The sequence below is a fragment of the Ascidiella aspersa genome, chromosome 6 (assembly GCF_963924565.1).
Source record: "Ascidiella aspersa chromosome 6, kaAscAspe10.2, whole genome shotgun sequence".
Lineage (NCBI taxonomy): Eukaryota > Metazoa > Chordata > Ascidiacea > Phlebobranchia > Ascidiidae > Ascidiella > Ascidiella aspersa.
The window spans coordinates 27,912,663-27,926,846 of record NC_139452.1 but is presented as its reverse complement, the minus strand read 5'-3'; the positions used below and the strand labels follow the sequence as shown (position 1 = coordinate 27,926,846).

Genomic DNA, 14,184 nt, shown 5'->3' with positions numbered 1-14,184 from the left:
TTTTTAAACTTTGCTGCTCATTCGGTTGACAGACATTTTAGTCTATCACCTTATATTTCCATTACTGTTAGTGGCTTAATGTAAACTTTGGTTGAAGTTTTTGATAACAAACTAAATGTTCTCTTCTCTTTAATTACAGATGGGCTACAGGTCGTGTAAAGGTGACGTTTTGCGCACCGGGTCGTCGTAACAAGTGGTTGGTAGCAGTTGGACAAACTAACAATAGCTGTGGGCCGGCAAGTAAAGGTAGATGCTACAAAAAATATCTACAGTCTAACTGCAGTTACTTCAGCAAAATTAAAACGAAATAATGCTATACAATTGTAGTTTAACAAACTGAAACAAGATTATTAATTATGATTGTCATATTTAATTTTTTCCCTTAAACGACAGCAAAACAAAATCTGTTGTTATTGTTGACTATAGTATGTTAACTTGCGATGGTGGAATGCTTTCAGTTCCTGATCATAGGACAGGGAGTGTCAGCCTAGTTGTTGTTTTTAAATGAAAGACTTTTATAAAAAAATATACGGCATTTAGGCAAACTAACATAAAAAAAAAACATTTCCCCACCTACCAGTGTTGTAAACAAAACTTTTGAAATGACTTTAGTCCTACAAGTGTGAAAATAAATTAGATTTAAGTCCCAGTCAAGTCATTTTTAGAGAAAGTCATCTTCAAGTCAAACCCATATAATACTATAATAACACGATAACCATCAAAATTGGTAACCTCGTCCAAATAGGAGTCAACTAAAAAACAACATAATGGTTTTCCGTGTAAAATCTAAGATACATAACTCAATTTTATTGTAAAACGTTAAAATGAAAACATTTGATTTCAACTCAAGTCCCTTGACTCAAAGACTTGAGTCAACGTCAAGTCAACTGTCTAAATCTAAAAGTTGAATTAAGTCAAGTAATTTACCAAAACGACTGAAGCCAAGGCTTTTAAAAAGAATAACTTAAGAAGTCATATTTTCTGTATTGTAATTATGATGCACTGCAAATACAATATGAAATGTTTTTCCGGACAGGTTGGTTTTACGACTTTCATCTCTATGGATCATCTTCAGCAACCAGAAGTCAGCAAATCTACAGCTACAGAAGATATCATGATTCTCATTGCAGCAGGTTGACAACTGTGCAGGGAAATTACTACGACAATTTCAATAAGGATGAGATAAGCTTTTTTTCTCCAGGTAAAATTTAAATAGCTGATAACTGTTTAACGCAACAAAGCATGAAGAATTTCTCTAACAGAAATATATCGTTTGCTGTATAAAAACATACACATCAGTTTCTATATAAGAAGCAAGTTAGTAGGACTGCCTCAGGAATGAAGTGAATATATAAAGCAGGTAAAATACTTTTCTGGGGAGATTCCTTACATACAAAGGTGTTTCGTTATAAAAAAAAGCTGAGTTGTAGTGTAAAATTTTGGGTAGAATTATTATAAAAACAAAGAACAATTCAATCTAAGTTTTAAAAGGTACTGTATTACTGGTACAATAAATTAGATTTCAATTCAATGAGAATTTTTTTCATTTCATTTAATTATTTTTTTAGTATATTTTGATTACAAGTTTTTGTCGTACATGTGTAGGTTAACTATGTAAAAGTTGACTAAATACACAAAAATCACTTTTTTTCGGTTTACACAAATTTTTCTTCAGATCAAAATGCAAACGTGTTGATCGGTGCAAGATACAGCAACTCTCGATGGCTTTGGAGTGATGGAACTCCAGCTAACTTCGCAGCCCCAACAACAAGTCCATCAGCTTGCTTGCAGAAAGCTTACAACCCGACATTAAACATTTTGGAGGATGTACAGTGCACACAGACTGCTTACTATGCTTGTCAAGTGAAATGTGAGTTCGAAATTTTGTTTGTTGTCTCTTTTCGCGATAAGTGCGTAAATGTGTGTCACTTTTTTCAGTCGCAACTATCATTGAACAGCCGAAGTGCAACTCCAACTATTTCGTTGTAAAGTGGAATGACAATTTAGGAAAACTTGCTGCTGCAACTGGAAACACTATCAACACTGTATCAGTGAATGTATGTAAATTTACATATTCCTTGGTTATTGATCGGATTAACTGGACTCTAGCCATTAGACCGAAATAAGAACAACACCAACTTCAGAATAGAACAGATCGAATTAAGACCAAAATAGGACCTAATACGTAGTTGTCGTAATACCCTTTATATCGGAATAAGTCCTGAACCCGTCGAAATAAGACCTAAATGACCAGAATCTGGCCTATAGAACACTTTACCTACGTTATTTTGATCATTTAGGCCTTATTTCAATAGGTATATGTCTTTTCATACGATTAAATGCTAATTCTGTCGTGGATTTACGACACATTTTGGTTTATTATATCGTTGGTCTTAATAGTGTGGTTTTGTAGATTTTTCTGTTTTAGGTATTGTTCCCCTAAATCAGCATATTTGTTATTAGCATTACATGAAAAGAAATATGTTAAATTTAAATAACGAACTAAGAAAATTGCACCGAATTCTTTTTCTTAGGTATACTCTAAAGAATTTAACGTTTCTATGAGCTTTCCATTTATGAAATCATTTGCAAGGATTAACGAATCAAAGTCTCGGTCAAGGTATTTATTCCAGGTGAGATAAGTTTACCTCGACGAATGTGAACACATTTTTGAAAATCTAATTTCTCTTTTACAGGTGCAAGCCAATTTTTGGGGCTGCAGAAATATCACCCTCGCTAACACAATGACGACTACAACAGGATACGGACTCCCAGGTCAAGTTAGAGGAGCTTATGTAGTTAGTTCTGATCCTTGCATATTGGCAATAAGCCAACCGACAGACCACAGGAATATTACATCATACACGGTAAGGGAAATTGTATGCCCGTACAGGTTTTTAGTTTGTAGCCTATAAACTCATTGTAGACAGCATAACCATTATCGCTGTACCTGCTCAATACCTGGAGCTGCTAATTAATGCCCTTACACGGTAAGGCAACTGAAATCACTGAAAACCGTTTTAAATTTGGCGCTCCCGAACCTGGTGTTTATACATGGCCACGTGCTACATTCCTTTCCTGCTTTGCTCACATAAGGGAAAAATTGTCTGTTGGATATTTTTTGAGTTACAGAGCCTCTAAATATTGGTCTCTAACGCATTTTTATATACAGGTGATAGCAACAGGCAACACAAGAACCACAAGACACAATTTCAACAACTCATTTAAATCCATAGAATCGTTTAGAATTCCATTAACTGGACATCAGGAAAAACAGAGGATTAACTTCACCGTGAGTCAATAGTTACCGAAAGCCATCGCAAACTAATCGAATCTGTCGATCAATGATACAAACAACGCAGGCTAGAAAAGCAACTAGCCTGCAGTGAGGTTCGAACTCACGACCTCGGCCATATCGTGTCCTTCGCTCTACCAACTGAGCTACACAGGTTAAGAGGGGATCTGCTTTTAAATGTTCATCTTGTGTTTTGCAGAAGAACAGAGTGCGTTTTTAAGAAAGCAAACAGTTTTTAGAAACCAAACAAATAGTTCAATTAAAGCTTAGCTAATTCATTCCACAGTCATTTAAGGATAAATCAGCTATATGGAAAAGAACAGAGTGCGTTGTTCGACTTAAAAAGTTAAACTTACAGTGTTTGAAGCTAAATTTATCTGAAATCAAGGTACGCAGAGTTGCAATTCAATATTATTATTTCACCTTTAGAATCTGTAGATTTATGATCCAAGCAGTCAAAAAATAACATTCGCCATTGCTACATGTCGATTGAATGGTTCAATCAAGGCTGGGTAAAAAACAATGTATCCGGCAGTTTTACTCACGATCTCCGGCCATTTCGAGAGATTCGATCAGTGTGCGTCCACTTTCTGTGTTCTATGATACGTAAGCCGTTATCGTTAGTAAAAAAACGACATGAGAAGAGCTAGATCACAGTTGTTGAACACATTGTGTGTGTATCTTTCATTCAGCCTAAAGTTCTATTAAATATATATTGATGTTTTTCTTTTTATATTGGCATTTTTTCTAAAGAAATTGTATATTATAAAAACGCAGTTATGTTGCAGATTTGTAATCGCAATATACTAGAATCTTCTAGATAAAACCAGTAGAATAATTTCTGTAACAAACATCAGATAATCATTTGTTATATCTTTATAATAACACCTTCCACACTTATGTTTAGTGATGTCTGTTTTTTTGCTTTGCTTCTTGCTTCTACATAATGATTACGAAGAATCATCTGAGTGCGCAACTTGATAGCCGTCTTCCCAATGAGGCTTAGGATAAATCACACTGGAGATTTTGTTTTGGCCTAAGATTACATGAGGGCTTAAAGAGATAATTTTGTATTCCCAATTTCGTCGCGAGTCGCAAAAAGTTCACACTGTGCGGTATGCCCGTTTGCACTAAATCAATGTTTTGTAATTTGAGTCGCAGCTTAGTTTTGTTAGGTCGCCGACTACAGCAGTTTTAACGGTTTGATTTATTAATTTTGGTTATGGGCAAGATTTTTCAAAGAGTTGAAACATTGCGGGAGCAATACTTTTTTTCTAGTTTATTTGTGGATTTGTATATTTGGTTAGTGCATGACAATATCACCCCTATTTAGTTTTGCAATATAGAGCAAGTTATCTTCAACAAATGAAATCCAATGGCATTTTAGCAGTAAGCATTACAACTGTATTAAAATATCCAATAATTGTTACTAGAAATGTTGAATAAATACAAATATCTTTTGAAAACTAAATAATTTAGGTTTATAACGTTTCAAAACATTGCCGAATTTCTATAAAACTATGAAACAGTTTATAAAAAATATCTACAAAGTCAATACGAAGGCATGGCGCAATGTTGCATATTTATTAAATTTGAATTAATTCAAGCTTATGTCTTTTCCATTTGTTTACTTTAATCCTACAAAAATTCAGCAAAGAACAATCGCCCATAAACCAATGTAGGCAAATACTATTTTGCCGTTATTGTGAGGTAATATGCTGTTCTTTGCATAAAATGACAATTTGTCTTCGTTACAGATTCGAGCTAATTCGAGTAAAGGCCTTGGGAAACACTCAACAGTTTCCGGATTCTGTGTTTCACCTAAATCTACTGGAGCCCCTATCTTCTGTATGTTGCAAGTTGTGTGTGATGAGCATAAACTGTATTAAAGTTGTATTAAGACATATCAAGAACATCTCAGCCCATATTGAAGTAGGTAGCGTTTTTGACGTTTCGAACTCTGCCACCTACTTATGTATGAGATTTGATATTCTTTTTACGTTGTACTAAAATATATTTAATAACATTTATCGTGATATACAGTTAGCTAGATTTCAATTATAAAGGGGTTCTTCTGACAAATAGGTATTCAGCGCCGACGTTTTAATTACCTATACGGGTAAGGGCAATAAAATCGTAACTTTACAAAAAAGGTATATATGCAGTTATCTAGGTATATTGTAAATACTACTTTTGGGCCATTTTTTAAATGGTGAAATTAAGAGTTTTATAAAGGGTTATGTGTCCGATGCTTTTTACCGCTTGAGGTATGACGTCACAATGGGAAGATCGCGAGTTTATGACGTCACATCTTAAAATAGTCGTATACTGATGTTTTAAATTTTGTGTTTTTTACGGAGCTCCTAACCATGTCGCTAAACCAATTAGCATCTTAATGCTCGTCTTTGTATTAACTTGCTACTTGTTCCCTATGAAATAATTTTGTTATGTACATAAAAATGAAATGCTCTGAAATTTGGGATTTCATTGTTTTTTCAGACGTGGGGATAATAGTTGGATCTTCAGTTGGTCTGTTGTTACTCCTTGCTCTCATCATATGCGCTGTCATCATAAAGAAACGGTAAGTTAAGCTAAAAGAAAAAAGTCTTGTTTTCAACCGACATCCAAATACGTTTGGATAATCTTACAAAGACATTGTTTTCAATTAGAATGACCAAAGTTTCAACGATACAAGAAGAAGCATTCAATCCACCATCACCTGATGATACAGATTCCATCCAACTAGGTAAAAACTTGCTTATTATACGTCATGATATGTTTGTTTATTTTTTTATTGGACATAGGTTCTCTTTAGATATTATTGTACTACATGATACTACATTCTAATTAAATATGTAAAAAATAACTTATGATACGTCATGACCATGAGGTGTTTGTTATTTGTTGATTGGACATACTCTTTGATATATTTATACAGCAACTAGTCCAAAGCTTTTGGGGCTGCAAAATGTTGCAGACTATCCGACTACCTTAGTGTTGTTAAACGGGTTAAAACTTCCTTTTTCGGCATTTGGGTTAAATTGTAGATTTTTTTGTTTTGTGCTATTGGTGGATAACAGAACACGGCTTTATGCGGCCACTTCATTCTTCTCACGAGACGACTTTGGATTTGGAATTTCGAAGTTCGAGACCGCGTGAAACTAGATAGGAGTAGATAGCTACAAAGAACTAAAACAATGATGTCACTCTATTTTATGTGTTTTGTCCCCCAATTAAAAGGCCCCCAGGGGGGCAGACTCGTAGACCTCTGAATCGCACCTACATACCACTCTACGTCATGTCTGAAAATCTTAAAATTTTGCGACGATGCTTTTTCCATAAAGCTCTGGTCAACTATCGTCTTTACATATCTAAGCAAACCAAAAAAAAAAAAAAATAGCAGCAAAAACAAGATGGGCCTATGTCAGAAAATTTGTTTTGTCCCATATATCTCCTTTACGCACACAGTAATTAGATTTTTACGCTGCGTTAGGGCCCCAACTATAAAACGTTTTTAAAGAAAAATATATTGAAATGGATTTGTAAAATAGGCTTCTTATAATTATTTAAACATGACATAATTTTGTGGTTAGGGTTCGCGTTTGGATTCAGATGGTGACAGGGTTTTATTATTGAATTAAATTACCTCGGTTTTGCATTTTATTTATGCCCTTATTTATAAATGTATGGCGTATGTATAAGCATTCTATGAGAACATGCTAGTAGGCTCGGCTAAAGGTCGAATAAGTAAGATTCCATCCGGGACAGTTTGGAAAACAAATAATAAATCAAGTATAGTAAAGTCAATTTTATCGTATGCTGTTAATGAATGTCCAAAGATAAAGCTATACTTTTCTTTGCAGCCAACGTATCAAAAAGTGAATTGAAAAATACTGCACCTCAAGGTAACTCAAAATATACAAGTGTGTAAAAAAATTGTATTAAAAATACAAGTGTGTAAAAAAATTTACTTCAGGTCATAGAGGTTGGAGGTTTTAGTTCGACGCAGTAGGAATGATAATTTTAAAGCGCAGTACTTTAAAATTGGAAAAAGATAAATTGCATACTTTGTTTCAAACGTACAACAAATTTTACCTACTTTGAAATATGGGCTTGATATTCCTACTTGACCTCTAAAAATATCTAGTTTAAAAAGCTTGAATAATTTTTAACAATATATTGCCACTCTACGTGTATTTGTGAAGTATTCTGTTCATTTTACTACCTTTCATAAAGTAAACTTATGTATTGTCGATTATTTATACATGGACAAAACGGTGACTGAAAAACAAATGACTTGATTTGGTGGACTTAAGTCATTGGACGAATGGACTTGGGTAAAAATAAAGTGTTCTCATTAAGCAATGTTTATAAAATTGTTTTTTATCTTAATTTTTGTACGCAAAAAAAAATATTGCTTATAATAGAACAAGTTTACTCGTTTTAAAGGTTTAAAGTTTATTTTATGACAAGGATTTGACTTGAAGTTGACTTGCTCTAAAAATACATTGATTGGAACTTGACTTTTTGATTCGAAAAGACTTGACTTGGACATAACTTATTTTACAAATGACTTGACTGGGACTCATTTCAAAATGACTTATTTATGAAACTGGTTTATTCCCATTTATTTTGCTCACAAAGAAAAAACGAAAAACGTGAATGCGTTATTTCAGAAATGACGGTTTACGAGGTAGTGGAAAACAAAAACACAGGGATTTACGTGAATGTGGTGAATGACGATGAGGAAAACTACGCAATTGTTCAGTGAAAATTCGTGTTGGAGGGTCGCCACGAAGTCTTTCATGTCTTTAACTGTCTTTGAATGAATTATTTTTCACAAATGAAAAGCTTTTCAAAATCCCTAGGTTTTTTTCCAAACTCTTGATTTTGATTTCATTTCTGTGCACCTGCAATTTATGGTTAAGTGGAATTTTTTATAACTATGTTTTATAGTCTTTACCATTATCTGTTGTCGAATGATATTTAAAATCAGTTAAGGATCGAATTTTAGGTCTTTACAAACCTCTAGATTTTCTTTAAAAAGTTGCGTATGTTGCTTCAGAAATTATCTTTAATTTTTTTTACAAAAATGTGTGACAGTCCTGTATTAACACCAAAAACCCTCAAGTTATACCATTACCCATGTGGTTAATTGGGATGTTCGATCATACCGAAACGGAGCGGATACCCCGCGCCAAGTGGTAGTGAAGGTATTCGTCCGATACTAGGGTATTATCGGTGTCCATCCGACACTAAATTAATATAAATTAATATGTAACTAAACTTCTAACACTAGCACATTTTAGCGTTACAGCATGAAAAAATTATCTTTAAACGTTTGTGTTTTGTCTGACTTGCTTGTTTGAGTATCGTAATGACGTCATTCGGTATTGCATCGAGTCGCGATCGTTTATTTCTTCAAAATTTCGGGTATCGTTATCGGAATGAAAAGTCAAGTATCGGACATCATTATGGTCGTTCATACCAAACATACCTTTACTGGGATAATAATCGTTTTTAAAAGGAATAAGAAAACCTGCATTATGAATTATCGCAGTTTATCAATCGCGTTATGCACTTACATTGTATATATATATATATATATATGTGTCACATTTGTATGCCGACAGCTGTTAGTTTAAACGTAATACCACAAAACCAAACAGACCTCTTAAAAGCGATTTCTGTTAAAAGCATTTCCAAGGCAGAGAAATTTTCCAAAACACGGATAAATTTTCATGCAAAAACTTTATATTTCTGTTGATGCGTACGATTTGCGGTATTTTGCCACATATGTTTCCGACAGTTACTGTATATTCTATGTGTTCTTATTCATTTCAATGAAATCTATATTGATATAAAGCGTGTTTTATTCATGGTTGCGCTTATTTAGTCCCTAGAAGTGCAAAACAGCATGCAAAGGTGGGAAAACCTGTTCAACGTCGCGATAAAATATTTTACTCCTTATAGTTCACCATTTAGTCGCAGGTGTCCTAATGTTTTACTTCTCTCGTGTAATTTTAAACATGTTTATCAGTATTAAATCGTCTTAACCAAATTGGCTTGGTTGCGCACCTTTATTTCTCTTGTTGTTCAAGTCTAGTTTCATCCACATTGCATTACGACTAATCTCTCCATGACGTCAAATTTTCCAGTGTAACCTCTGTTACTGCTCTATGCTAGCGGCGTTTAATTAATTACAATCGTAACAACCCGACTATGATACTTCCTGTAGTGCGTGCAAGTCTGATTGTGCGGCGTTGCTTTGCCTTGTTTTTTGGGGGGACATTTTACTCTCTTAAATGAAGTTAGTTGTGTTTGGCGGCACTGGACAAACTGGTCGGGCAACTTTCAAGTTAGGCACGCAGGAAAAAGGTAAATGACAAGTCTTCTATTTTGTAGTTCTCGTTATGTTCTATAAGTATTATTATTTGCCTAAATAATACTAAGTTTTATGCTTGAGAATATTAAGGATATTTCTAATTTATCCTAAATATTTCTATGTTTTAAGGTCTAGTTTTTTTCTCGTGGGAAAAAGCCGATTGTGTATATTTCGAATATGTCTGTTTTACTTCTTGCAGTCTAAAAATAATATTGCAGTAGAATAAAAGTTCCTTCATCGTTCTACTCAAGTTGGGACTGCAAAAGTGAAACAAAAGACAGGAATATTTACATTTGCGCTCCGATATCACTTTTTTAGTTTTGATATTTGATTGACTGTTTTTAGATGTAAGTTGACTGTTTTTAGATGTAAAAATCATCACGACTTCTAGAAAAGTCTTGACTATTTCAGCAATATGAAAAGGGGTTTAACAGCAAAAAAATTGTCCAGATTTGCAAATAACAGCGTTTGTTCTAACGCAGCGGTTCTCAACCAGTGGGCCATGGCTCACTGCTGGGCCATAAGAACATTTGAGGTAGGCCACAGACCAATTTAAACAGCTAGATTTAGTTTGATTTGTGTATATTTAAATTTTTAGGAATAGTGGCTTGGGGAGGAATTAAAAAGGAATGTAAATTTATTGTTCAGCCGAAAGTATCTCACTAATGCACGCTTGAATAAATAAGTTGTTTTGAAAAATGTTCTGCTGTGTTTTGTTGTAAACCTATTTTAAATTGTTTCTTTCATAAAAATTCTATTGAGCCACAGAATTTTTTTTGCAACGTAAATGGGCCACGAAAGAAAAAAAAAGAGAACCACTGTTCTAACGCCTCCCAAAATCACAGGCGATGTTCGCAGTAAAGTCAAGGTAGTGGTCGGTGATGTTTTACAACAAGATGAAGTGAGTCTGGCAATTCAGGGAATGGATGGAGTTATTTCTTGCTTGGGGACTGGGATAAAGGAAATAAAATGTCCTTTATGGATTTGTGTACACTAATTTAAAAACCACTGCCATAAATTATAAAAGTTAAAAGGAAAGACAGCGAATGTAATGTAAATATGTAAAAATACAGCAAATGTACTGTATATATGCGAATGTAATGTAAAAATCTTCACGGTATTACCGAGGTCGTCAGTTCAAACCTTACCACAGGCTAGTTGCTTTTTAGGAAATAGGATAAAGCTTTTATTATAACCCTTTTGATATTCATAACTTGCGTTTTTAAAGGCAAAACAACGATGATTTCTCAGGGAACTGAAAATATGGTTCACGCAATGCGAACACACGGGGTGAAGAAGATAGTAATCGTTAATGTTGGTAGGTGCTTTTAAAACAGTAGATTTTAATTTGAAATTCCAAACTCCCTAGAAGGAAAGGTATCAATTAATTTTTTAAGCAAAAACTCTGTTTGAATTTGAAATACGCTGCCTTAGACATATGAGGGGGCAAGTGTTACTAGTTAGATGAAAGTGAGAGATTTGGTCAACATTTTGGAGTCTTCATGTCCAACATCTAGAAAATCAGAAGGCTAATATTTTAAATTTAATAAAGGCTTATTGTATTTTCAGCTTTTGTTTTTTTCCATTCTTCCTAAAAGAGGTAACGGCTGATCATCGGCGAATTTTCGAGAACCTTTAACTCGTGAAAAACATCGACTGGGCTCTGTCTATGTGGCGCAACGTATCGTTGATATATCCTATTTGAGAAACTACACAGTGAGCTTTTTCAAAATTTTTTTTTTAGCCCACAAGACTAACCTTTTTTAATTACGTTTTAAAATTAATTTTAGTATGAATACTATTTAAGCTTTACTTACCTTTAGTAGTGACTCAAATCGATGAAATCCACTGCTGAATGACAAACCTTAGTACATTTTATGACTGACTTTACCCAAAGGCCTTGCGTCAATTCAAGTAATTCAAAATGAGTGACTTAGTTTCACTTAAGTCAAGTCATTTTAGTAGAACACTACTTTCAACATTCAAATATTCCAGACCGCCATTAACAAGAAACCCAAGGGTGCGAATGTAGTGGGCACGACCGATCTCGCGTATTGGCTCTTGTCTTGCGTGAGAGACGATCATATAATGAGGGATCACTCTCACAAGATGGTTGGCATCTCCAGCGAGCTCACCTTAACGGACAGACTGATCAAGACTCTCTTCGGCAAATGCTTGTCGGCTCTCACTGCCATTGCCTGTATTGGTATCGTTTACTATTGTCCGTTTGTAGTAGCCAAGTAATTTATATAAAAAAATAGGTTAACAAGCCCCCTTGTTGACATGAATTATAATGTTAAAGCGGTTGGTGCTTTATTGCGTTGCTGCGACATGGTTAAGTTAAGGTAAAGAGGGAGCAAAAGCACAAACACGCGTTTATACAATTGCGAAATAGGAAAAAAGGCGATCTGCACGCTTCGATGAACGTGGATGGACATCGGTAGGTTCTCTACAATGTTAACTTTTGCCTTCAGTATACACATATGTAAACAAGTTGTTTCGTAATAAAAAAGTAAAACATCGAAATATATAATTGTAGCATATATGGTTCTTTTAAAACTAAACTTGCTTCCACAGAGATTCCAGGATTGTAGTCAGTAAAGTCAGTCGAACGTTTTGACATCAAATCCAAAGGAGTAGGTGTACAGAATAGTCTGTATTCGCAGCCTACTTTTGTTTTCTGCTGTAAAGAAAACATACAACAGCCACATCACTTGGTCTTCGTAGTTTGTGCCAGTATTTGGAAGCTTGTTATTTAGATGGCAGCTTTAAATAACTTTAATTAGGCAGAGCAATGCATTTTATACAAAATCGTTTTGACGCATTCTGAAACAAAGTGGTTAATAACTTTTTACCTAACTAGATAAACAAAGTTAAAAAAAAAACTTCACTGCAAAATGGTAACTTTTTCGTTTTTTTTACACTTCTCCATTTGTATCCGGTTCTTGGCGGTAGGTTTTAAACGCTCATTTTGACGATGCTTGTTTTAAGCAAACCAATTTTTCATAAAATTCCACTTGCAAAACACTATTGCAAAGAAACGACAATTTTTATTGTTAGTGTAATATAGACTAATGTCTAACACTGTGGTCGGCAAACTGTGGGCCACGGCCCAAATGTGGGCCGCAGAGCCATTTTTCGTGGGCCGCAAGTGACTTTTGAATAGCTTAGTGTTAACACGTAGTTGTGGGCCGCGTGATTGCCGAACGTTCATTGCACTTTGTTTTAAAACTACATGTGGCTTATAAGTTTTATATTGTCTCAGCGTGGTTCTGACCCACGTGCCAAATGTGGTCTTGAGTACCTGTCGATCTATATTTTTGGCCAACTTTAACTATACGTAAACCCAAAATGTTTCGTGCTTCGCGCATATAATACACAATTAGAGCTTCACTGTGTTATTAATTTCCGGGTAATTTCCGTTGTTAACACCGTTATTAAAATCGTTGGCGGTATTTGTGAATAGCAATTATATAATAAAGTGTTTATTGAAATTGTGATGTAAAAGTGATTAAACTTATAAAAAACAATGTTCTTGTGAAAAAGGGCGCTGGTCTAGAATCCTACCACTTTTATTTTACAGTAACAAAACGAGTTGCCAAAATTGTACCATCTCCACCACAAACAAAAGGTTTAAACATTTACCTCTTATACCTACCTACTAAACAAACTTGTCAGCACATACAAGTTGTGAAACTGGAAACTTGGAATTACCGTCTGAACTATTTGAAGAAAACGGGACTGTTTCTGACTGCATGTTCGTCTTTTAGTGTTTTTAACCAATAATTTCCCGTTTTTTTACATTTAGATAACTTCTTATTCGGTACAAAAACATATCTATATTTGCGAATTACACGAAACGTTGGCTACTTTTCCACAAAAAAAATCCCCTTCTCGGCTTGGCAATTCGGACTCTACTTTCGTGGTGGCACCTGTTCCCTGTTGGAGACAGGTTTAATAAAGGGCTTGGCTCAGACCATCACTAACCGTGTTGTGCTATTTCCGACCCTTTTCTTCAGTTTTGTATGTGTATTAACAACAGAATCTGGCCCTCCAACAGAACACATAATGCCGACGATAAAAGTTCTAAAATTTTCTTCAGTTGGAAGAATCGAGTCAAAACGATTACTACAACTTACATTCTATCAGCTAAGTTCAGCAGTGGCGAAAATAAATAAGTTTACGGTCTTTAGTTAGTTAAAAAAAAACGCACTTTGCTTTGCAACAAACTGCAGGTATGTTGAGATTTGTTTGTTATTATCTTGGCCTGAATTTTTCAAATGGTTTGCTTTAGTAAATTAATCACAATTCACGAAACTCATTAAAGCAAAACATTTTAGTTAATTTTTGCTACACTTTCGACCAACAAACGAAAGTTTTTTCATACAGTTTATTACCTTAATTTAACATAGAGGTTTTGCATTGCAACAAGGTAATAACACCAGACTTGTGGCTTTTGGGCGCAGCAAATGGCTCCCGTCAAGAGCTTCACTTGATGGGAACG

General features: G+C 34.6%; 1 protein-coding gene across 1 annotated transcript; it reads left to right on the top strand.

Annotated features, from left to right (window-relative positions):
- The first annotated feature begins 10,467 nt into the window (after positions 1 to 10,467).
- LOC146141104 (uncharacterized) lies at positions 10,468 to 11,924 on the top strand. Its single transcript, XM_083392812.1, has 3 exons — positions 10,468 to 10,651; positions 10,909 to 10,994; positions 11,676 to 11,924. The coding sequence occupies exons 1-3, from the start codon at positions 10,468 to 10,470 to the stop codon at positions 11,922 to 11,924; spliced, it is 519 nt and encodes a 172-aa protein (XP_083248938.1).
- The last annotated feature ends 2,260 nt before the right edge of the window (positions 11,925 to 14,184 follow it).

Coding starts and splice junctions, on each gene's coding strand:
- LOC146141104 (XM_083392812.1), top strand. CDS start 10,468: ATGGGCCACGAAAGAAAAAAAAAGAGAACCACTGTTCTAACGCCTCCC. Junction 10,652..10,908: donor TGGGATAAAGGAAATAAAAT/GTCCTTTATGGA, acceptor GCGTTTTTAAAG/GCAAAACAACGATGATTTCT. Junction 10,995..11,675: donor AGAAGATAGTAATCGTTAAT/GTTGGTAGGTGC, acceptor CAAATATTCCAG/ACCGCCATTAACAAGAAACC.